This window comes from Tamandua tetradactyla, chromosome 15 (genome assembly GCF_023851605.1).
Source record: "Tamandua tetradactyla isolate mTamTet1 chromosome 15, mTamTet1.pri, whole genome shotgun sequence".
NCBI lineage: Eukaryota > Metazoa > Chordata > Mammalia > Pilosa > Myrmecophagidae > Tamandua > Tamandua tetradactyla.
In genome coordinates this window covers 51,852,367-51,876,089 of record NC_135341.1, presented here as the reverse complement: position 1 = coordinate 51,876,089, position 23,723 = coordinate 51,852,367, and the positions used below count along the sequence as shown (strand labels likewise).

Below are 23,723 nucleotides of genomic sequence, written 5' to 3'. Positions count from 1 at the left end.
CCCAAAGTGATGTATAATTACTGGATTGCAAGACCTGCCACCTTCTCAGTGGGCAGACCTAGAGAGGAGTTGACTGAAGTACAATAAAGTCACTGAACCTGTGCTCTGCTTAATTTCCTCATGAGGCTAAGGCATAAAATGGGAATCATCTTTTTTGGATCCTTAGCCATTTTACTCTCTGCAGATGATGAAGTGAATTTATACCAAACATACACATACACACACACGCGTGCGCACCACCACCACGGACCAATAACAATAAATCCCCTTTTTTGTATCACTTTTCCTGTAGTTAAATATGTGAGCAGCCCCTCAAATTAATTGAGCAGAGTGCTGATATGGTTGCTTGCTTAATAATCCTCTGAAGACCAAACATCAATTTATTTAAGTGCCTCTTAGAAGTCTGTGAGAGGCTGGCATCCTCTCATTTGTAAGCATGATAAATTTACTCTGCACTTTCTATAGGAATGATGTTGAAAATCATCTAACTAGAAGCCAGCAATCAGATATCTATGAATCACCCTAGTCTTAGGAAAACCATGACATTTTAATTACTGAATAGATACCTAGTTCTTTAATCAAAATTCAGGCTCAGAATAAGACTTATTTCGTAACATTGGTCAAACTCCGTATAATTTTTCTCAAATATTGTATTTTGTCATATTATTCTTCTCAAATACTTCCTATTTAGAATGCTATGGGCTAAAAAATTAAATAGTTTTTATTTATTAAAGTTGGGCCATTTACAGGAGAAAAAAAACTGAATTTCATGCTGCTTGATCTTAGAAAATCAATTCACAGAAGACCCTGACTAAAATCCACTCCTCCTGCCACTCAACCATGACTCTTCTCCCAAGGTTAGGGGGAAAGGAAAGGTTAATTTTAATAGAGTCGATACTCTCAAGTAATGATAAGAGCAAAAAGAAAACAAAGCACTGTTCTTACCCACTGGTTGACTTCCAGAACCTTAAAGTTGCATTTAAATGTTTTCAGAATTAAACAGAGAAACAAGCAACTTTAATACTAAGAAGAATGGTAAACCTTTTGGATGTCAAAAAACTCCAGAACCACAGGACACACTGGATTGAAAATTGTCTTGGTATACTTAGAAATAAAGCAAAACCTAATCCCATGTTCTTAAACTGTGTCATACAACAAATAAAAAATGTTTCTTAAACGCTTGTTACCATGCTTTGTACAAAAGAAGCACGGACTATAGAACATACCCACCAGAATATTGTAGCTTATTTGAAGTGACAAGACGATTTTGATCAAGGCTATGTATGTATCTAAGTTTATAAACTGTGCTATGCCCAGTTTGGGACAGTCAGGGAGAGATCCACTGAGTAGAACTTGCCTGAGTGTACATTAGATTTGGAGGGAGCAAAGTTGCTGTGGCTTAGTTCCCGCAATCTATAGCTTTGCTTGTAGGCAACTGAATTAGGCCCAGCGCCTGCAGGCTCCCTTCATTGCTTCTCCATCAATTCCAAGACATTGGTGGTCATTTCAACACTTGTGCCTTGGAAAAGGTTTTAGGGCAAACTTGAAGGTGACAGCCTGGGTGTGTATAATGGGTAGATGTTCTTCTGGCTTTAGTTCTTGTGTCTTGCTAAACTAAAGATGTCTCGTATTGGAGAAGCCCTTAACATATTACCTTGACTTTAGAAAAGATAAAAGTAGAGCAGACAGCAGAAAGAGAAGTTGTAGTTTATTTGTTGAACGTGTTTGGTTTCTCCAGAAACATATACTTTAATGTCATGTTAGAATGCTTGGTACAAATCTTTAAGCAATACATTGGTATATAGCAAGAGAAAAGAACATCCACTTAATATGTCTTATTCAACAACCAGATTCCTTTTAGGCCCCCAGCCTTCAATCCAATTCGCTGGGATTCTCATGGAATCCCAACCTCTACTTTTACTCCCCTTGAGGTTAAATCAGGAAAATGAAGCATTTCTTTTCAAGTATAAAAAGAAATCAGAAAAAAAGATGAAAAGAAAGAAATCAGGTAACTGTATATCTTTCAGAATGCACTGATCACTCTGGATCTTTTCAGCAAATGAAATGCTGTATTTGCATGTAGGCTTAAGTGGAGTACTTTTATACATGTTAAATATATAAACAATAAACCTTTAATCCCAAGAAATCACAATCATATGGAGCAGTTTCTGAAATAACATTAAAATTGTGAATGCCTAATTTGAAAATGCTTGAATCAAATCATTATTTGAGTATTATACTAGTGATTGGATCGATCTAATCAAGGTTAACTCTCTGGTGAAAATTTTGGTTCAATGTTCACTAATATCCTCAAATTTTAGCTACTCAGTAAAAGATCAGCAGTGATAATAATAGTAGCTGATAAAAAAACATAATAATAGCTAACATTTACTGGCTGCTACACTAAGTGCCTGACACAGGGCTTTATACTTTTCTTGCATCTTGTATCTCATTTAATCCTCCCAAACGCTTTAAGGTAAGTACTGTTCTTTCCTTTTTGTTTTTTAAACAGCAAAACAAACAAAAACCTCTCCCTAGGGAGGTTTAAGTAAATTGCAATTGCAAAAAGTCACATGGTGAGCTACAGAACTGAAAAGACATAATGTGATACATGGTTTGAAAAGATGCATTTTTGTTAGACCTCCTTATCAGCATTTTGTCTGTATTAACACTATTTTAATGACTAAGCTATTGCTCTCTTAAATATAGTATGCTAGCTCACATCCATTTTATATAAACCTACTGGGTTATGCTCTGAAATGCACTGGGTTTTGTAGGGAGTGGAACTTCGAGACATTAAATATATTAGTATTACTTTCTTTTGATGTTCATGTAATATTGAAATGGAAGAATAGATAACTTAAAGAAAGGAAAGTGGCCTGGTAGTCCAGCCCATTCTTAGTCAGTTTATTGCCACTGAAAAGAAAAGCCTGGACTAAAAAAAAAAAAAATTCAAGAAATCGATACCCTGGAACTGAACAAGAAATTGTTCATTATCAATTAAATCTTGAAAGTCAAAAGTAGTGCATTCAACATGCAAAGTGTTGTGCCTTCAATCTCAATAGCAATAGAAGAGAGGATGAACAAATATATTGGAACAAACATCACATTTGTGGATTAAGATTAGCTTGTTTGTCTATGGGTTCATTTGGAAGATACCATTGAAGTTTTGAAAGTATAAGTAGCCTCAAATTGGCCCTACAGAAGGGCTCATATAGAAATTGTTTTGTAGATTCTTTGACACTTATGAGACAAAATTCAAAATGTTTTTGTAATTTCAGGAATATTGGCAAATATTTGACATTATTCTCTTTTTTGAGAATATATGTAGCATCCTATGTTATAAACATTCATATGAGACCATCCACATATGATTTAGAAAAAATGTCTTTTCTACTATATACACAACTTTTCATTTGCGGCAAGTCTCATTTAGAGGCAAACTTCCAAAAATGCACCTCTTTTGTTAAATTAAGTACTCCAACTGATGTGTATGCTGCTTTATTGTTGTCAGTACTGAGCTTAGTACAATTTAGAAACAACCACATTCATGAGTAGGGAATGTAACACTCTACGTCTTAATTGCATGTAATTTTCAATTTTTGTGTTTTTTTCTAATCCTTCTATCCCTTTCTATATCATAGCTATTTGGTCTTTTCTTTTAGAAGGAAAAGAACGATCTTCAGGATAGACTTTATTGTTTAGTTGTCTTGATTAAATGCATATATGTTTATATGCATATAGTTCAAGATGGACATAACTGTAAAGAGAGTGATATTTTAATTTGTTTATCTTTAGTTTACATATATTGGGGGATTGTTATGTAATAATCCAAGACCAGAAGAAGGGAGAGTAATTAATTCTGGTATTTTAAAAAGTAGCAGTGCAGAAGAAAGATTAAGAATTATCTCGAGAACCCAATGCATCTAAATGTCCAGTTTAGCTGATTATAATCTAGTGCAAGCATATGGGAGAAAATGTAGAAAATATTCAACATATGAGGACATTGTAATAGTTCATAATCTGATGATTGGATACAAATCACTGAAGTTGTTGAATTGCTTTCCTATCTTTCTAAAAATAGTAGCTTTATTATTTTTATTACATTTATTGTAATGATCACAAATATGTAAAATGTTAGAAATAAAAACCTTCCATTATCCTACCATCCAGAGACAATTATTGCTAATATTTTCCTACTGTTATATATTATTGCTAATGTTATTCCTAACATATATTATAGTTTCAACATAAATATTATCATAGTGTATCTCTGCTTTTATGAATTGCATTTCTATTTTAGCCAATATTATTGGATGCCATTTTATAAAGCTGCATGTTGCATGTGATGATACCTTAAACTTCTTAAATAGTTCACTGTGGATTTCCACTGTTTTGCTCTTGTGAATAAGTGTATTCATTTATTACTATTTCCTTTGGATACATTCTTAGAAATAAAATAGCTTTGTCAAGGTGGGTTAACACTTTTAATATTCTCAATATTAAAGAAATTGTTTGCCAAATTGGTTTACCTCTTAAAGTGGTCTGTCTTACAGGCCCACATTATCTTTTATTCTGCTTAATTTTGTTGCTCATAAATAGCCTTATGTTATTAAAAATGATCCAGGTGTTTCCAGTGTTAGTTTACATGTCTGTGTTTGTATATACAAGGTAAGGTAGAAATGGAGAAGAAGAAAATTAATTTATCAAAGGTGTGGAGAATCAAGACCAGGAGTTTGAAAAATAAACTAATATAAGAAGCTGGATACTTAGCATTGAAGATATGTTTGATTTGAAAGATTTAGTCTTATTTAGAAGAGAACAAAATGGAATAAAATGAGAAAATGATACTGTGAATATTATTTAAAAATCTGTGAAATATTATTAAAAAATCAGAACATGGGACTTGTTTTGCTTTTTAATAGAAGACATCAAAGTTGTAAACATTTTTTAATTGAAAATTTCAATGTGTCATGGGAGCAGTGCCACTTAGACTTTTCTAATATGTTTGACAATTAAAATATTTTTGATAGGTGTTGTACACCATCAAAATATTTCATTCTGTAGTGCACAGAGCCTCTCTTTGCTAAGGTGCTTATACATATTAATAACCACATTTTAGTTACTCAGTTTGAAATTAAAAGACTTTGCCTTGGTACCTCTCTATATTTAGTAGAGTAGAAATCTTCATTTTTATGGGGGAGGGGGAGAAATTAAACTTAACTATTTGGCAGAAAAGTAATAAATTTGATTTTCAGAACCTGCCGGTAAAGTTTAACTCTTGAAAATACTTTAAGATAAAAAAAAAAATGAAAACAATAATAATAATAATAGTGAGTGCTTGTCTAGTTGACAGGAAAAGTATTTTAACTAAAATTGGAATTGACTGAGTAAAAGACAGAGTTTAGGGCAGGCCACAGTGGCTCAGCAGGCAAGAATGCTCGCCTGCCATGCCAGAGGACCCGGGTTCGATTCCCGGTGCTTGCCCATGTAAAAAATAAAAATAAATAAATAAATAAAAAAGGCAGAGTTTAATATTCTTACACGTATTTCACTTACTGTTTCTCAATAAGTTGTGTCTAATAAGAGAACAATGAGGAGTTAATTCTAACTTATCAAACCTTTTCTTAGAGATGCCAGGAAGATCACTGAAAATGCCAGCACCACTTACCACACATGAACAATAAATTTCACAATAGTTACAAGCTAGGAATTATGGGAAATTTTATCATTGCCTTTAGAAAAAGAAACTTATTTTCCATCTGGAGGAAGCCTTAAATTTATTTTCTCTGCTTTTTGATGATGATGATATATAGAAAGCTAGAAATAATCTCTCATGGGCTAAAGTCTGCCAAGGAAAAAAAATTAGGCATGGATGATGCATCACTATGAGATAGATGGTAAAGTCTGATCATCATTAATTTAATGACTATCATGACCTTTTGCAGCTTTGGAGATTTTTTTCTTAGAGTTATATTCTCTTACATTAATACATTACAATAATTCATTACCATTTTAAATGAAGTTCCATAATACATTATTTTAGTTCCATTCATTTTATGTTTAAGAAATAATATTGGGGCATTCACGGTGGCTCAGTAGGCAAGAATGTTTGCCTGCCATGCCAGAGGACCCAGGTTTGATTCCCAATGCCTGCCCACGTAAAAAAAAAAAAAAGAAATAATATTGCTGTGGTGTTAAATTAATGGTACAAGGATTTTTAAAAGCTATAATATAATGATGCATTACTAGTAATTTTTAGTTTAATCACTTATTACTTTACAACAATACTTTAGCTGTTTATCTTCATTTGCATGAGTTTAATCTGCAAGTTGCTCTTGGCTCTAAGGTTATAGGTAGTTCTTCATAAAATCAACCTGGGAAAATCTTATAAAACTTCTTGTACTCCTTGTGAGCAAGCTTCAAGTGGTTACTTTCTGGTCATTCAATATATATTTTTAAACACATGAAGGGATTAATAATTTACACCAAGTTATATTGTCTGGAGCAAATAAAACAAGATATTTGAAAAGCAGTTATTGAGAATGCACTTTGCAAAAGTTTTATCAGAGTAAGAAACATTCTTGTTCTAAACAATATTTGCATTATTGATTAGAACATGTTCTTTTAACTACTTTTGTTATGCAATGGATAAATATTCCCCCAAATGCATCCAGTCATGAAAACAAGTAAACCAGTAAGATAAAGTGGAAAGAAATTTGAAAAATAATGTTTAAATAGTTCTCTCATAGCTGCAATGACACGTCAAACTGAGAAGTTCTAAATCTGGAAGAGGTGTGATTTCCATCTCCACTTCCCTTTCCAAGGTGTACCTTTGGATTATAAAATTCCTTTGACATGATTATTTTTGCTCAACTTAAAATGTAAGTCTGAGTTTTAAAGATTTTCCAGATGCTCTATATTTGAATTTATGCTCCTACTAACCAAATTCTTTCCTATTCTATCATTAAAACTTTTATGACTATATATCTTATTTAGGCGACTCTTTTGATCTGTTCTTGAATTATACCAGTGATTTATGAACAGCTATCCTAAATCTCCATTCATTTATACAGTATTCATTTATTCACTCAACCGACTGCTTACCATGTGCCAGCATGGTTTTAGGCAGTAGGGGTGAAGCAGTTTAAAAACAAGGTCCTTACCCGTATGGAACTTACATTCTAGCTCTGGTTAATGTGTTGAAATTTCACTTGAATGCTTTTCTTCCTAAGGAAGATTTAGTCTAAAGCAAATTCACTCTCTGCTCACAAATCAAAAAGTCTGCATTCTCAAACTGTTTCATTTCTAAGAGGACCCCAATCCAACAAGTGCAAAAAGTGCATCTGTAAGTTTAACAGCGAGCACATCATTTCATTTACTATATTTATCAGACTCCAGAGCCAGGGAATATAAGGAGAGACCTAATTAACATTGATTGAATCAACATTTGTACTCAGGTCAGTATCCTAATTTCACTCCTTATGTAAAAACTACATAGAACAGTATGTCAGTATTGGCTGAAAGTGTTGAGATGCTTTAAAAACCTTCTAGAGGTTGTTTACAGTGACCTTGAAACAGTCCAAGATAATAATACCTTATAGTATGATAAGTAATTGTACATTATGTTCCACCAATATATGTTAAATTTCTCTACTGTAAATGGCCCCTTCACTGTAAAATGCAAGTTTGCTTTATCCCTTAAGTGTTATGATTCAAAATGTCGTATTTGTACTTCCCAATTATTTATTACATTTTAAGTTTGGTAGACAACATTTAGGTTGGTTGCTAGGGTGATGGAGGCTTTTTTTTCTGTATTGGCCTCCAGCCCATGCTGTACAATATGATCAGAGAGACACAGAACCAAGCTCCTGCAAGGATGTGAAAAGGCTGTTTTAATGCCTCTGGCTTAGTGGGCAAATCCATAAACCTAGAGTCAAAAAGATCACTAAAGGGGTGGTGACCTCATTTATAAAAGAAGCCCAAAATATTTGCTCCTCCTACCTCAAAGTTTTACTGTAGGAATTAAAAAAGATAATTATATCACTTTGCAAAAATTATACAATATTCTAGAAACTGGTATTATTCCAGTTTTTTGTTCTTGTCTGCTCACCAATTTTATTATAATTTATGCACATGTATTTAAGGAAAGAATGCTTCTCATCAAGATTTGATACATACACTTAAACTATTCCTTTATTTTAAAAATGTCATTTGCTTATTTTGGAGCTACAAGTGAGATTCCTTTAATTACTGGTCACCCATATTAAACAATAGACATCATTTCCTGTGAAGTGGCTTCCTGGTTACTGAATGTATAGAGAGCCCAGTAGGGACACAAAACCCACTGGGCTTCAGAAGTAATCCATCAAGCATGACAGAGCCACTTTAATGAGAGTAATAAATTACAACTTTTTCTAAACCAGGGACAAACCTTTTAGCATTTCCTTTGGGATGAATCCAAGTCCAAGTCATTTACTGAGTTCTGTTATGTACAGTGACAATTGTAGGAAATTAACAAGGAAGTGGAGCCCTTTCCTGTAATAATACAAAATGATTAAGAAGACTTAAAAAAATCAATTGACAAATCAATAGTGTGTAACTGCTTGGAGCATTTTCTCCATGCTAATCAGTCATTAAGTTGTTTAAACTCCAGTTCCCCCAATTATTGAACTGATTTACAAGACATTGTCTAGGATGTCAGAGACTAGTGTAGCCAGATTCCAGAGCATTTTTGTCAGAGAAAGACAGAAATACTTTATAGAGGATTCTTTTTGACTCTGGATCCAGAAAACTCTTGAAAAGGAGCAACGGATGGGAAGTTGTCAGATGTTGAATTAATGTGGTACTTCCAAGTTCGAAACATGTGTCTTAGTTTGAGAATACAGAAGAGAATTTGTTTGGATTTGGGAGCAATGGAAACTAAAGAAATAAGTTTAAGAAGTCTATAAATTATATATGTGCAGGCCTTTAAAAAACGTTTCGCTTCAGCCATGTTGCACAGCATGCAGTTAATCATGACAGCAAACAAGACTCCGAATTCAAAACAACAAAAGGTGTTCTCACAACACGTGGAAAGTGATTTATTATTACCTACTTTTATATTGCCAGGGACTCTAGTATCAAGACTACTTGTAAACTTTTAAGTTGAATGCCACATTGGGGGAAAAAACAACAGTAAGAAATAATTTTAAGCAGAGGGGGGGGAAAAAAACCTTTTTATTGATATGTTTTACTTTGCTGGCAGACCAGAGCAAAGGTTTTGTGAACATTTAAAAGATGAAAAAGGTGAAGAATCCCAGAAGCGGTTTATCTTGAAGCGAGATAACTCTAGTATTGATAAAGAAGACAATCAGGTTGGTTCTCAAGTTTGAGAGTGGCTGACATTGTTGTTTTTGAAGATGGGCTGACTGATGTTTTGTCCTTCTTCTGTTGTCCCCTCCTCCCTCTGACATCCCTTCCCTGCCTCTGGTACTACTGTCCTCTCTCCCAACCTCCTTGACTCCCTTGCCTCCCCCTTTGGCATTTGATGGGTAGCAAAAAAAAAAAAAAAAAAAAAAAAAGTCCTGGTTGCTTTAGCAATGGCTCTGTGTTGGGCTGCATGGGTGGTGCTTGGCGCAGTACCTGCTGCATGACTTGGGGGGCGGGGGATGGGATGCTGCAGGCTCCGAGCTTTGGGGGAAAAGCATTGTCAGTCGCATTTCTAGATGTCTGTGTAACTATGGCAGTCGTTCCACTCCCTACAGCTTTGTCCTTCAGTTGTGCACAAATTGAGCTGGATTATCATACGGACTGATGATCAACCGGTGTAGCTGTAAAGAACAAACCTTGTTATGGTGAGGACAGGTGGATTTTGCAACTCTCCTAAAATAAGTCTTCACAGAAAAGAATCGAGTTCATGTTTTAGTCTCCCACCCCTTCTCTTTCCCATGTTTTACTGTCCACGTAAATTGTCTGCTTCGTTTTGCATGAACTGTAGCAGTACTTTATCTTTACGTGTCTTTTGCTGTGAGAAAACAGTTGCTCTAGTGTAGTCGTATTCATATACCTGCATAAGGGCAAAAAGACTTCACTAAATTTCTTCTCCAGATTGGAGGTAGGGGGTGGGATGTGGTGGATAGAGAGTGGTTAGGAAGACACTGAGTAAATGGCACGAATAAACAAACAAACAAACAAAAGATACTAGAACAGAACAATAGGGAGCCATATACATACCATTACAGTTATGCTTAGTGTCTCCAACAATCCAAAATAGATTTAATTTTAAAATGACTTTGCTTAAGAATTCTCAGAGGTAAGACAATATGCATCTCACGCAAGTTATTTTAATTATTCTCAGTGAGTCACTCTAAGTCAATATGTGCATCTCTGATGCACTTTTCCTGTTATCCTGTTCATCATTTGTATCTCATTTCCTCCCACCACTGAGCTACACTGTGGCTCATGTTAATTAGGAAACATGTGCCAGGGTCGTGTACTTAGTGGATGTTTGTTGAGTGGATGGATGAATGTGACTAGGGCGTAGCGTTCTGTCAAGAATGGCGAGAATAAGATAGAAGAGTAGTTGAAATGCAGAAAGTGGTTCGGAGGAGAGGATGAAGAGCAATCCTCATGCTGGGTTCTTTGAATGATTAATTCTGTTTTCTTGACATTGGCCCTCATCACCAAATAGGCTTTTTACATTTGGTTTAAAAGCCCTCAGTCCTGCTTTCCAGGCCAGATGCAGTTCACAAGATCAGTCAAGGAGTGAACGAAACACAAATTCGCATATAGAGAAATAGTGTCTACATCTTTCTTTCTGCCCATTTTTTCTTCACTTACTTGCACTGTTTCTCCGATTCCCGATTTCCAAAGCCATTTCTTGCCTCAGCCACCTTGAACTAGCCACTTCTTCTTTTTTCACCAGTGGTCTGCCTCCTTCTGAGGAGTCAAAACCACTCAGGTTAGCAAATGAGATGATGATCAATGATGACCCACCATCCTCCTGAATTGGCTGAACACCTGGCACACAAACAGGTGCTTTCATTTCTGAAACATCTGTGTTACTTCCATCCAGGGAGGAAGCAACCAGGTGCAGCAAACGTCTCCCATCATTGCATGTCATACAAACGCAGGGTACATGCCACCCCACCATGGCCTCGTAGGGACCAGAGGGAGTAAGGTTTTTCATGCTCCGTTTGTTTAAGTGAACATTTATTATTCTCAGCTGACAGTTGCTTAACTGCAGGCTTCCAACAGCTCAACTTGGATAACCCTCCTGATTTCTTTTTTCTGTTCAGCAAAACAGAATGCATCCATTTAGAGATGACAGACGAAGTAAATCAATTGAAGAGAGAGAAGAGGAATATCAGAGAGTGAGGGAGAGAATATTTGCACACGATGTGAGTAGTTGTTTTAATTGCCTCTTTAGTGCGGTCCTTCCATCAGCAGTAAGGCAGCTTCATTCCCCAGACAGTGAGCTGGCAGGGAGTAAGGAGGCTGAAGCCAGGGAACAAATTGAACTGCAGCAAACTGGAAGAGGACCTGGTTCAGGGAAGTGATGGAAAATTAGCCAATGATTTGGGTGTGCTCCTAGGATATGACCTGTGGGGGTGCATAGGTATAATGTTGCTCAGTGGAATAGACTTTAACTACAGAGAGAGTTTGTCAGATTGGAAAAATGCCGTCACATCCATATTAGTCAGCAGAATCCACATTGCTGTATTCTTTTAAGTACCAACATTGTGCAAAGGAAAGAATTACGGAAAAGAACGAAAAGCCTGTTGATTACACTTACTCACATACACTCATACAGAATATTTCTAGGCTTTTAACGAGTATGGACATTTTACTTTCTCAAAGTTAAACATTAATTCTCATTTTTTCTCCTGAAATTCAGATCCAATAAGGTCTGCAGGCAACCTGCCTAGTAAAAATCATAAAATAATTTATTTTGTTCAAATCACAGTAAAGAATGTGGTTGAGTATTTTGTCCTTCTGCTCACTCTGGCCAAAAGAAAATGCAACTCGAATAAATAAAAATTAAAAAAAAAGTTTAAAGCTGGGTTTAAACACAAGGACATTTAAATCATGAACTATCCCCATAATGTTTCCATTCTATGAAATCGTTTGACAACTTCCTAAAAAGCTGTGAGTTCTTGCCTGTGCAGAAGTAGAGGTGCAAGCTCTTTTCTGTAGATTCTGATGGCCAACACTTCCTGCTTTGCAAAGTCAGGTAGGGCATCTCATCTCCTGTTTTGATTTGCCCTTCTAGGTCTGACAAAGCCAACCTAGAGACTTAGACTTCAGGGCTTAGTATGGCTAAGAACTGCTATCACTACATGCTTCAGGCTGAAGCTAGTTTCCCTGATCCTCCAGCCAGTGCTGGGTCTTTGAATATGAAGCTACAGAGAAAGTTCAGATTCCTCTAGCACTGCACTTCCTCCACATATTGATTGGCTTCTATTATCCTTTCTAGATCCACTTTGCCTTTTATTGGGCTTAATAAAATCAAATTTGGCCAATTGAATAGTTCTGGCCCAGAACTCTGGAATTAGGAGACAGTGAGAGAAGAGGGAGATGAAGGTAACCATAGTTGGGTATCTGCATGCAGTTCCAGTAGATTCTGCTATGTATGTATGGGCTAGATATGTATGGGCTATTTAGCTTTTTATTATGGTCAGAATTATAGGTGATGCAAAATACAGCTCTGGCACATTATGTTTACCATGTACAAGAATGAAGTGCTGAGATGATCTGTTCCAGTCCTGACAGGGTAAGGATGCCTACAGTGGGATGGGGTGGGGGTGGGGGCGTATAGCACATTCCTGTCTGATGACCTTTATGGAGAGAAATTTGTCATTTTTGATTCTCTCTCTCTTTCTCATAAAGATATTTACCTCTCACTCTTCTTCTGGCAAGTCAGGTAACTCATGAATGAGTTTTTAGGTGGAAAAGCAAATACCAGCCACAGATAGCAATGCACAGACAACATTATGCTTTTCTTTAAAAGTTGTGCCACATTACTAGATACTCAAAAGCTAGGTGACAGAAAATAACATTATTATTGCTTGCCAGTGATGAGAATGATACCTGGACTGCTGTCCTTCACTTGCTGATTCTCATGTCTATAAAAAGATCATCATAAGGAGAAAGGGTCAACACAATTTCCCTTACACCTTGCATTTCCCTACAACCCAACTAAAGAGGTTAACTTCATGATCCTGAGGCAAGTGTCTATGGGCACGTGGTGTATTAACGTTTTAAAGATGTGAAATCAGACTAATGTGAGAAAGCTTAAATACTTTTCCACTCTATGAAATCTTTCAAAGTCCCTTCTATAAAACCTCTAACAGCCTTCTTTAAAGTACTGGGGCTTCTTCCCACTGCAGGAGTAAAGTTCTGAGCTTTGTGCAGCTCAGATACTTGTAGCTTTACTAATTTGGGTGGGACACCAGGTCTCCTGTTTGAGGCACTACTGTTCACCTGATGTCCTCAGAAAGAGGGTTTTAAACTGGCATCTTTTATCCTCCCATGTACTCTTAGAAGGGCTCATAGATTAAATGAAGCTCCTGATATCATCTGCGATGTGTTATTTTCATATGTTTTTCAAAGGAAAGAGTTCTTATTATCCATTACATTCTTACAAGTTTTCATGATCCTTAAAAGGTTAAGAGTCAGTTTCCTAAGGAGGAAAAAATGCCCAGAGCCTTTTTCCCTAGCTCATGGCTCCATTGGACACATGCAGTCATACCACGGGTGTCCTCTGTGTATAAGCTGTCTATTGTTATGCAACAGATTACCCCAAATTTAGCGGTTTAAAACAACACTCCCTAACTCACAATTTCTGGTGCTGCTCTCATGAGATGCTCTCAAAGACTCTCATGAGATTGCAGTCAAGCTGCCAATCAGGGCTGCAGTCATCTGAAGGCTTGATGAAAGGGTTTTCTGCTTCCAAACTCACATTGTTATTGCAAGCCTCAGTTCCTTGATAGCTCTAGGCTTGAGAACACAGCTCCTCCCTATGTGGGCCTCTCCATAGGCTCACCGAGTGCTTTTATATGGCACCTGGCTTCTGTTAGTGCAGGTGATCTAAAAAGAAAGAGAGAAACAGAGAGAGTCCAAGATGGAAGCCAGTCTTTCATAACGTACTCTTGGAAGTGACATACCTTCTCTTCTGTTCTATTCTGTTGTATACACACACTCATCCTGGTAAAATGTGGGAGGGACTACACAAGGGTGTGAACACCAGGTGGGCTCATTGGTGACCACCCAGTATTAACAAGATATGACTATATCCTGTATTAACACAAACTCTCAAGGACTTAACACAGCAATATGAATTTACTTGAATACATATAGTAACAAATCTTCCTTACCATCTATGTAACGATAGCACACTTTAGGGGACTGTCATCTTATGCATTTTAAGGCCCCCAGAATGATCATTATCACTGCCCAAATTGTTGAGGTATACAAGATGATCATTTAAATATGTTATGTCAATGACAAAACAAATGCAAAGAATCCAGCATAAGGAAGCTACATTACAGAAGTCTAATCTTTTTCTTGGTTGGTCTTTAATTAGCTTGTCCATAATTTAAAAACTGAGCTAATAAAGCCACCTTTTTCTGGCTATTATTATTTAATTAGTGAGGTCATTTGAATAGATTCAAGTATTGGCATAGTTAAGTAGAATTATTATTATTTTTGCTCCTCAAAGTAAAAATAGAATTCAGAAATACTTCCTGGCATTTTAACTTAGTTTAGCAAAAGTCAAATTGATTTTAATATTAGAAGTGTTCTTGAATATTTTCCAAATACATCTTGGTGTCCCACGGTGTGCGTGTGTGTACGTGTGTGTGCTTATTACATAGAAAGGGGCACAATCTGAACATGCAGATTACTTTAGTGGTTTTCTAGAAATAAAAGGTTAAGTTTTTATTTATGTAGTCTGAGATGTTTGGGTATCCTGACATAAGTCTAACTCAAAATATGTCAGAGCACACCACAATCTCAAGTGATAAATGTCTTTGTGGTATTTGAAATATGTTGACTCTTGTTTCCTTTGGCAAGGAGTTCAGCTTATTTTAGGATTAATTCCGTGCAATAATGCTAGCTTTGAGAAGGTTAGGTTGATAAAGCAACATATATGAGAGATTCATGCCTTATTTGTAACTTCAGAGGGAAATTTATATATAAATGGGAATTCAGGGAGGAGCTCATCTGTGATTTCCTCACATGTGCTGGGAGCCCTTCTCAGAGGGAACTGATGATAAGGGCATGAGGTACCTCCAGGCTTGGGGGTGGGACGTGGGGGAGAATTCTGTAACACATGAGACAAAATCATTTTTGTTCTTTAAAAAAAAAATGAGCCCTTTATATCTGAGAGTGCATGTAAGTGACAGCTTTGAATGTAGCACTTAATTACCATGACAATTTTCTTTCTCTGTTATTATAGTTTGCAAGTTATTAATACTACTTTTTAAAAAGTTTATTTTCACCAGCTACCAAATTGAAGCCTATAACCTTCTCTGCCTTATTTGTGAAAAATGGAATGATGGGGGATGGGTAGAATGAGTTTTTCAGGATCTTTATCTTTCCGATAAAGATGAGAAACATATTTTGGGAAAGGGTATCATTGTCTTCCTGGTGTCTTACTTTTTAATTCAGAGAATTTGGGCTGTAAGCTTGACTTTACCCCAAATGCTGTATAATTAATAAGTCTGAAGAGGTCAGTATGTCTTTGACCAACTCCTTCAAAGAAGGAGTTGACTCTTAGAAGTTCCTGTATCCAGTCAGGATTTTGTAAACTTAAATTGACCTCTTTTCAACTTCAAGAGCTGAGAAATAACAAAGTATTGGATTCATAATACTTTATAAATTATATTAATACCTGAGAGAACCTCACTTTCTTTCATATACCACAGCTTGACTCAAGCTGATAGTAAAACCAAACTAAAGGAAATAAAGATGACAGGATGTTTCATTTAATGTAAAGAAATCTTCATAGGAATGATTTGCATTTTTCCCTTTATATACACAAACGTCAAAGTGAAGAGCAACTTTCTGTGAAGCTTTTTCCTTAGTTGACTGGTTTTGCTATTTGTTAAATAATCTTTTTGTACACTTGTTATCCAGGATGCATGTTAAATGCATGGAGATTGAAACAGAAATAGTTCTAGAGATGCTCTTACTGAAATCCTGAGCCCACAAGGAAAAGTTACCACCAAAGCAAACCCTCTGGCTTAGTGGAAGGAAGGAATTTATCTCTGGCAAAATAGAAAAAGGAACCAATATCCTGCCTGCCTCTCTGAGAGCAGTGATTACATAGCAGTATCTTTTAATTCAAGGATCAATCATTGAAAGGTTATTATTATTTCTTTAACTTTATCTTAAAATGGACCTGTTAAACCTCTATTTATTCCTTTAACAGGTTATTCATTATTTAGAAAATCTACAATATAATGTGATACATATATATATATATATATTTATGTTTAGAAGCTTAATGCTTTGAAAATGGTTTTATATTAATTCCTAAACACCATATTGTAGGAACAGAGCATTATATTTTGTTTGGACTTCTCTTTTTCTGTTTAAGGTGAATATGATCAGCCTTACCCTAGCATAGGGTGATAATGGAATTTCATCTTTCCTACATTTTGTCTTAAACCCAAGAGAGTAGAGAGAAATGAATGCTAGGGAAATAGAAGCTAATAAGTTTTTGGCTCTTTCTGTGAAAAATTAAGAACTATTAGATGGAATTTGACAGTTTTCTAAAAATTAGCTTCATTTCTACCTCACTTCTTTTCTGTCCCTGCTTCACATAACATTAACAGTTGATGGCATTTCTTCATTTTTGAGAGTCTTGCTCCCAGTCTGTTTGTTCCATGAGAGTTGAGCATTACCAGGTAATGATTTCAGGATTGTGGCTTTACAGTTTTTCCATCCACAGCTGGATCGTGACCAGTGTGCATGCGTGGCCTTGATTTGAACCGGTTCCCTTGCTTTTGAACCCATTCCCTTGCTCTTGCTGGCAGCTGCATCTCTACAGCTTGGAGCAGAACCAGAGGAAACAGCTAGCTCAGAATCCACAGTTGCTTGTTTATCCAGCAGTTTCATTCACAACATCTCTCTCTCTTGGATGTCGATTCCGAACAGGCTAAAAGTGTTTCAAAACTGGAGATCCCTTGGTGGAAAAACACCATGTGCTGCATGAGAATTATTTACTCTTTTAACTCTAACCTATTTTTTTTCCTTTTTTACTTCCATGTTTTCTCAAAATGGTGCATATTTTTCTTAATTCTTTTCCCCTAGGAGGGGAATAGTAGTGTTAGAATCAGGCAAGGATTTGGGATCCCTCAGCATATCCAGAACGTCTGATACCATGCCTTTTTTATTTTTCAGTCAGTATGCTCCCAGGAAAACCTTTTTGTGGAAAACAGGTAAAATGAAATTTACTTTTTCTTGTTTTTAAAAGAATAAAGTCTGTCATGTGTGTTCTGTATAGTCATAGATATATACACCCCATATATAAGTGTGTGCTTGATATATGTATAAATTAATACATATATCTATGTGTATACATACATATGCACACATATACATTATTCAGCATGTCTAAAATTATTTGATTTGAAGGAAAAGTTTTCTCAGTTACTTTCAAACGTGGGTTTAAACCTTCTCCTCATGTAAGGTCTCAACTTATGTTCCTTTCCAAGGTGTAATTCCTGTTACCTTTACCAGACATTACAAAGTATAAAGGTTGGAGAAAAAAAAAAAAAGTATAAATGTTGAGCCCACACAGGAACTTGCAGTTTCATTGGCTTGTAGAGTAGGCTACTAAAAGCATTTGCACATTTGATATTCTCAGATATATATGGCTATATAAATGATTGTTTGAATACTATTGTCTAAAATTTCTCATTCTAAACAATCTGTGAGTCTTCATAAAAGTGCTAACTTTGAAAGCTTATCTAAACTGACCTGGATTTAGCAGTGTATCTGGGTAAGGGGCCAGTGGGGGAGTGGTCTTTGTCATACAGATGGGTTATAACACTTATACAAAGTCTTGAGCATAATAACAGGAATATTTTTTCAAACTTACCATATACCTTTCTTAAATGGTTCTAAACTGGCATAGATACTAAAATGCTCCATTAATTTAATTGCAGATTTTCAGGGGATATTAAGGAATTCCACATTAACTGCACTAATCACATTTAAGATGCATCAAAATGCACAACTTGAATTGGAAATATAGTATTATTTTATGTCAGGTGTTGGCTTAATGGGTTCCCCTGGAAAACTGATTAAAATAGAGACTGTTTGATTAAATGCCAGTACTTAGAAATATTTAAACTGGGCATTAAGAGATGATTGGTTTTTTAAAAATGTAATCATTCATATCAGCAGTTAGAAATCTCTAAGTAACTAAATCCCCTGACTAAGTAAACTACTTTCCATACCTTTTTTAGAAAAAAGGATAAAATTAGAAAACAAGTTCACATGAAAATTTTTTTAAAACAACCTCAATATTGACCTGGGAATCCATATAGATTCAGACGAATATTCCTATTGAAAGTCAAACTAAGAATCCATGAGCATTGACATCTTGAGGATGACTGTGAAACATTTTGAAATACTATATATTACCCCAAAAAAATTAGGTGAGCATTTACAATTTAATTTAGTGGGAAATCTTATTCCCTAGTCTCTGGCCAGTCATTTAGGGTTCTGTATAAAATGATTGCTAAGTTATGTAAGTGTCCCTTATAGGCAAATTGGATTATAAACAACAGTATGTTCATTAGTCACGTATATGCATTGCATATATGAACATTTGACGGTCTCCAAAAGCAAAAATCTAGTTGACTGGCATTCCTCCAAAAACAGATGTATTTCTTGAATACTTACTTCTGAAATGCTAATATTTCCAAGAAATTAAATTTAACTTTCACATAACTTAAGGAAAAAAGTCACAACTAATATGTTAAATTAAATTTCTATTATAGCTCCATCAGTCTCTTTTATGCTCCTCTCTTCTTCCATTCCTTTTATTTCATCTGTCCCCTTTTCCCCCATAGCTAATGTCCATGCCTTAATCCTAGGGTAGGCAAAAAATCCTACTATCGTTTGTTTATTATAGTAAAATTCAATCTCATACAAATAAAAGACAGTGTTGACCTGCAAGAAAGATATGCTGTACTAGAGCACACATCCGTTTAACGTAGGCACTTGTACGCTTAGCTTTACATCATAAAAATCATGTTTTTTCATTTCCAGTAGGCTCTTGGAAGACAGTAACATATGCAATGAGACCTATAAGAAAAGACAGCTCTTTCGGTTGGTATGGTTTACTTTTTAAAAACTGTGTTTTCAGATTATGTGGCAGAATCATTGTTAACTATAAGTGTATTAGTGCAAAACATTTCTGTTCATGAAATATCTCTTTGTGAAGCTTGTTACACAGTAGTGTGGAGGTCGTTAGATAGTGAGAGATAAGGGACTAGAAAACCAGCCTTTGGAATATAATAGGTTAGGATCTTTCCTCTGATTTACTGCTTTTCCACAAGGGCCGGCTTTGACAACATACTGATTTAACATTAACAAAATCAACTTTGGTGAATGACACCGAGTTACAGTTACTCTGGCAGGTTACAATTGTGTGTATGTTCCTAGCACTGGAAAATAAGTCAATAATAACTCTATTTGGGTAGTTGATTTTTAAGCCCAGTACTATACACATAATATTTCATGCAGTGTGTGTTTCAAATAGAAAATTTATTCCTAAAGGAAGATACAGAGTTACTTCCAATTATAATGAACTACTTAAATCGAGGTCTGTATCAGAAGAAAAGACAGGATTATAATATATTTTCTTAGGTTCTGCACTAAGCTGGACACTCTATGAAGGCAGAGGAACCATACTTATTTTCTCACTATTTTATTTACTATATCTCTGATTTACATCGTTAAGGAAAAGGGCTACAAATATGCTCTGTATCCAATATATTTTTTTAATTTTCTAATGCATTTATGACTAATAGATGTAATCTGCTGTAAGGAAGATGAAACAAACTTGTGCTCATTTAGAAGAAAGAAAATGTCAAGAAAATTAGATGGAGTGTATACTTAGAAAGTATCTTTCTGCAGTAAATCTGAATTTAGGACTTCGTCATTAGAGCAAAATTTGAGTAATATGTTTTCTTATGCTTTTGAAACCAAAATCAAAATCCTTTTTTTTTCACTTCCTTTACTTTTTTGACATTGAACCATATCTAAACCTTCCATGATTTGAAGAAATTTGTTTAGTCAAATATAGATAAAAACATGGGTTCCTTTACCCTTGAGGTCAGCTGGTTTTACGTAGACCAAATCTGTACCCTAGCCAGAAGTACCATCAACTCAGGTCAGCCATCCCAAATATAGATGGCATCTCTTAGCAGAATCAACCAACACAGAAGCTCAGAAAGATGACTTGGCAAAAAACCATCCACGCAACTGTAAAAGGAATTCAAAATGTATGTATGTTGAATCTTGGAATAGTGGTGACTGCCTCCTTTGTAGAGAGATGCTCAGCTACACTGGTATTTAAGGGAACTCTGGATTTCTCCCAGAGTACAGAGTTTATGGGGTAGATGGCATTTGAAGTGGAAATAGTGATGGGAAAAAGCAATCACCCCCATATGGATAACTCCCTTCTAATGCTACATGTTGAGGCTCAGTAGCGCCCCTCATTAAAAAAAAATATTCTAAATTACCTATAAATTAAGATTAGTGTCATATTCCAGATGCATTCACATTGTAAATAATGATGAAAACCCATCCCAAAAGACCAGGCTTTGTCAAAAATAGGTTAACATAATCAGAGTTTTATGGGAAAAGAATGATGTTGAGATTTAAAGAGAACCAATCAGGAATGGAGGCCCAACCCGGGTAACGGTTATTTTTTCTCCATTCCATCTCCCATGGCTTTCTTGAATTTCAAACAAGTTCAAGCACTAAAGTTTCCGGGTCATTAGTGGGTGTCTGGTACTTTCTCAGGACACTCTGGTTCTTCGTATGTGGTTTTTGTTCCTAAACCCACTCATTTCTGCAGTACTGAGAACAGGGAGAATTTTTATAAGAAAACATTGTTGGAGGATGACAGGGAACTGAATATTTTCATCCAGTGTTTCCCTTGAGAGTGCTTTTTGTTTTGTGAATTTCTGGTTCTATGCCTGCCCTTCATTTTACAAAATTCCTGCCACAGGTTAGCTATTTCATTTTATTATCTCTTGGATCCACTTACCTTCTTAAGTTTTCATGAAATGAAAGAAAAAGTTTAGTAGGTCAAATTAGAGCAAAGCTTAGAATTTTCTGTGTATCTACTATATTGTTTTGATGGTGAGTGTTTCCATCAGAAGTGCTTACTTCTAGGACTTCAAAGGTCCATCATTATCTTTAAAATAACTTTAAAGAAAGCTACTGCTCACATCTTTGAGATTTATATCAAGACTCTTTAAGTCACACTGCAAAACGATAGGAAATTGGATTATTTCTGTTGCCTATGATTTATGTCCCTTTTCTTATTTATAATCCATGAAAATCATAGGATATTTTAATGATGCATTATTCCCATCTGCAGAAAAAACTTTGAAAATATTAATGAAGATACTTTTTATGCAGATTGGAAACCAATGAAAATGCAAATTTCATCAACTTTCTTTACAAAGTGTGTGCAAATGTGCCCACTTCTTGGAGATACTCTGGAGTCTTCAAAATTCACTTTTGGCTACTGGGGCTCTTGCAATACATTCAAGCTCATTCTGTTTGAGTTTTGAACAAATCTGTTCTATCACCTCTGGAGCTTTTTTGTATTTCCATTGATCCCCTTGGAAAGTTCCATGTCTGTATAGTGTTTACGTTGTTGCTGTTATTATCACAAGCTTTACTTTGTGAACAAGATTAAAGAGCTTTCCTCTGCCCATGAAGGTTAAACTCACTGGGCAAAATTCTCACCATAAGTGAACAGAGTAATTTCTGTGTTTCCCGAGCTGTCTGCCAAAACCTTGGCAAATTCAGAGGCGGGGTAATATATTCAGAAATCTCTAATCATATCCCAAGGCACCTGTGTTAAATGGAGTTGATAAATTAGCTTCTTTGGGCCTGCATGCATTTTTCCATGGCCTGATTATGAAATGATGAAGGGAAAACAAAACTTTCTTTCAGTGAAGTTGTATTTAGGATCATTCAAGATCGTAATTATTCCCAACATTCATTCATAGTTGATTTGGCTAGGAGGACTCATCTTCCTCTCCTCTTCCCGAAAGAGCTTAACAATGATATTTTATAGCGTGTTTTTCCTTCACCGGCAGACAGATCATATTACATTTCCCGTTTGGTTATTCTGTTTGTAACATGTGGGTCATGTATAATGTGTTGTCTGTCTACACATCACTGAGGTATTTGTGACACTGTTTGCGAGGTATCAAGCTTAAGGGAAAGAGTCAGCAAGAAGGGTCCTGAGTAGGTGATTCTTCCAAGAAAGTCCCTACTTTGTGTCCACACCATTCATGCAATGTAACACTGTCCCTGTGCATCTCTCTGGGGGCCGTGCTTCAGGGGCAACAGAGATGGCTCAGGGAGAACGTCCGGGAGTCGACAGAGCAGCTCAGAGAATGAACTTAAGTGGTCTGACCATCAAAGGGCCTGGAGCAGCACAGATTCTGACAGCTCCAACCGCAATCTGAAACCCACCATGACCAAGACGGCCAGCTTCGGGGGCATCACGGTGCTGACCAGAGGTGACAGCACATCCAGTACCAGGAGTACCGGGAAGCTGTCCAAAGCAGGTAGCTAGTACTGAATGGGTTTGTGTCTTGTGGCATTTTCTGGATTCCTTCCAAGCCATATGGTCACAGTTCCCTCTGACTTTGACTTGACTAATAATGATTATATTAATTGCATTAATGTTTGGGAACTCAAAAGTGGGATTTAAATTCCATTCTTGTTATTTGCTAGCTGCCTACCGAGATCGGGTTATTAGCCTCTCTAATCCTCAGTTTCCTCATCTATAAAACATAAGTTATTAATAGAATATTACTCCCTCCTATGTCCGAAGACTATTGTACATTTGAATTAGATAATTTGTATAAAAATGATTACTGTGGTATCCATCACATGGCAACTATTTACTGTTAGTTGTTATTTTTTAATACTATGATTGATCTCTAAAACCTCACTCTAAGATAATTGTAATATGAACATCTTGGACTCCTGCATTGGCATGCTTTTACTATGATTCTGGGGAAATCATTTAACCTGTTTCTGCCTTAGTTTCCTCATCTAAGACATGGAAATAACAATAGTACCTATAATGCAAGATTATGGTGAGGACTGAATGAGTTCATACATCTAAAGCAATTCGCATAATGCCTGGCAAGTTACACACCCTTGAAAAACTAGTTCATCTTCATGTTTGTTATTGTCATTTAATGTTTTCGTCCTTCCTTTGCAGATGAGGAAAGTGAGCCTCAGAGAGGTTTAGAGTTCCAAATGCAAGCAGCTTTTTTGTTGTTGCTGTTACTATTTTTCTTCCAAGTGAATAGTGACGTTCTGAAGTAGGTGAACCATTATAGTCTGCCCTTCCTAGCCTTTCAGTTTCCCAAGAAACCCTTCCCATTGTTTTCAAATTATTTCCACATGTTTGTCATTAAAATACCTCATGGAATCACACATAGGTGACAGTTGACCATTTA

The 23,723-nt window shown here is 35.9% G+C and overlaps 1 protein-coding gene across 6 annotated transcripts in view; it reads left to right on the top strand.

The window, feature by feature from the left end:
* The window catches only part of ARPP21 (cAMP regulated phosphoprotein 21), a 152,708-nt gene that overhangs the window by 58,840 nt on the left and 70,145 nt on the right, over positions 1-23,723 (top strand). For 5 of the 6 annotated variants that reach the window (XM_077129858.1, XM_077129859.1, XM_077129861.1 and 2 more), the window contains exons 10-14: positions 9,248-9,356; positions 11,280-11,381; positions 17,389-17,426; positions 19,267-19,326; positions 22,588-22,817. In XM_077129858.1, the coding sequence (XP_076985973.1) occupies positions 9,248-9,356; positions 11,280-11,381; positions 17,389-17,426; positions 19,267-19,326; positions 22,588-22,817 (539 nt within the window). The remainder of the gene's footprint in view (positions 1-9,247; positions 9,357-11,279; positions 11,382-17,388; positions 17,427-19,266; positions 19,327-22,587; positions 22,818-23,723) is intronic. The other variant, XM_077129860.1, reaches the window with a different exon arrangement.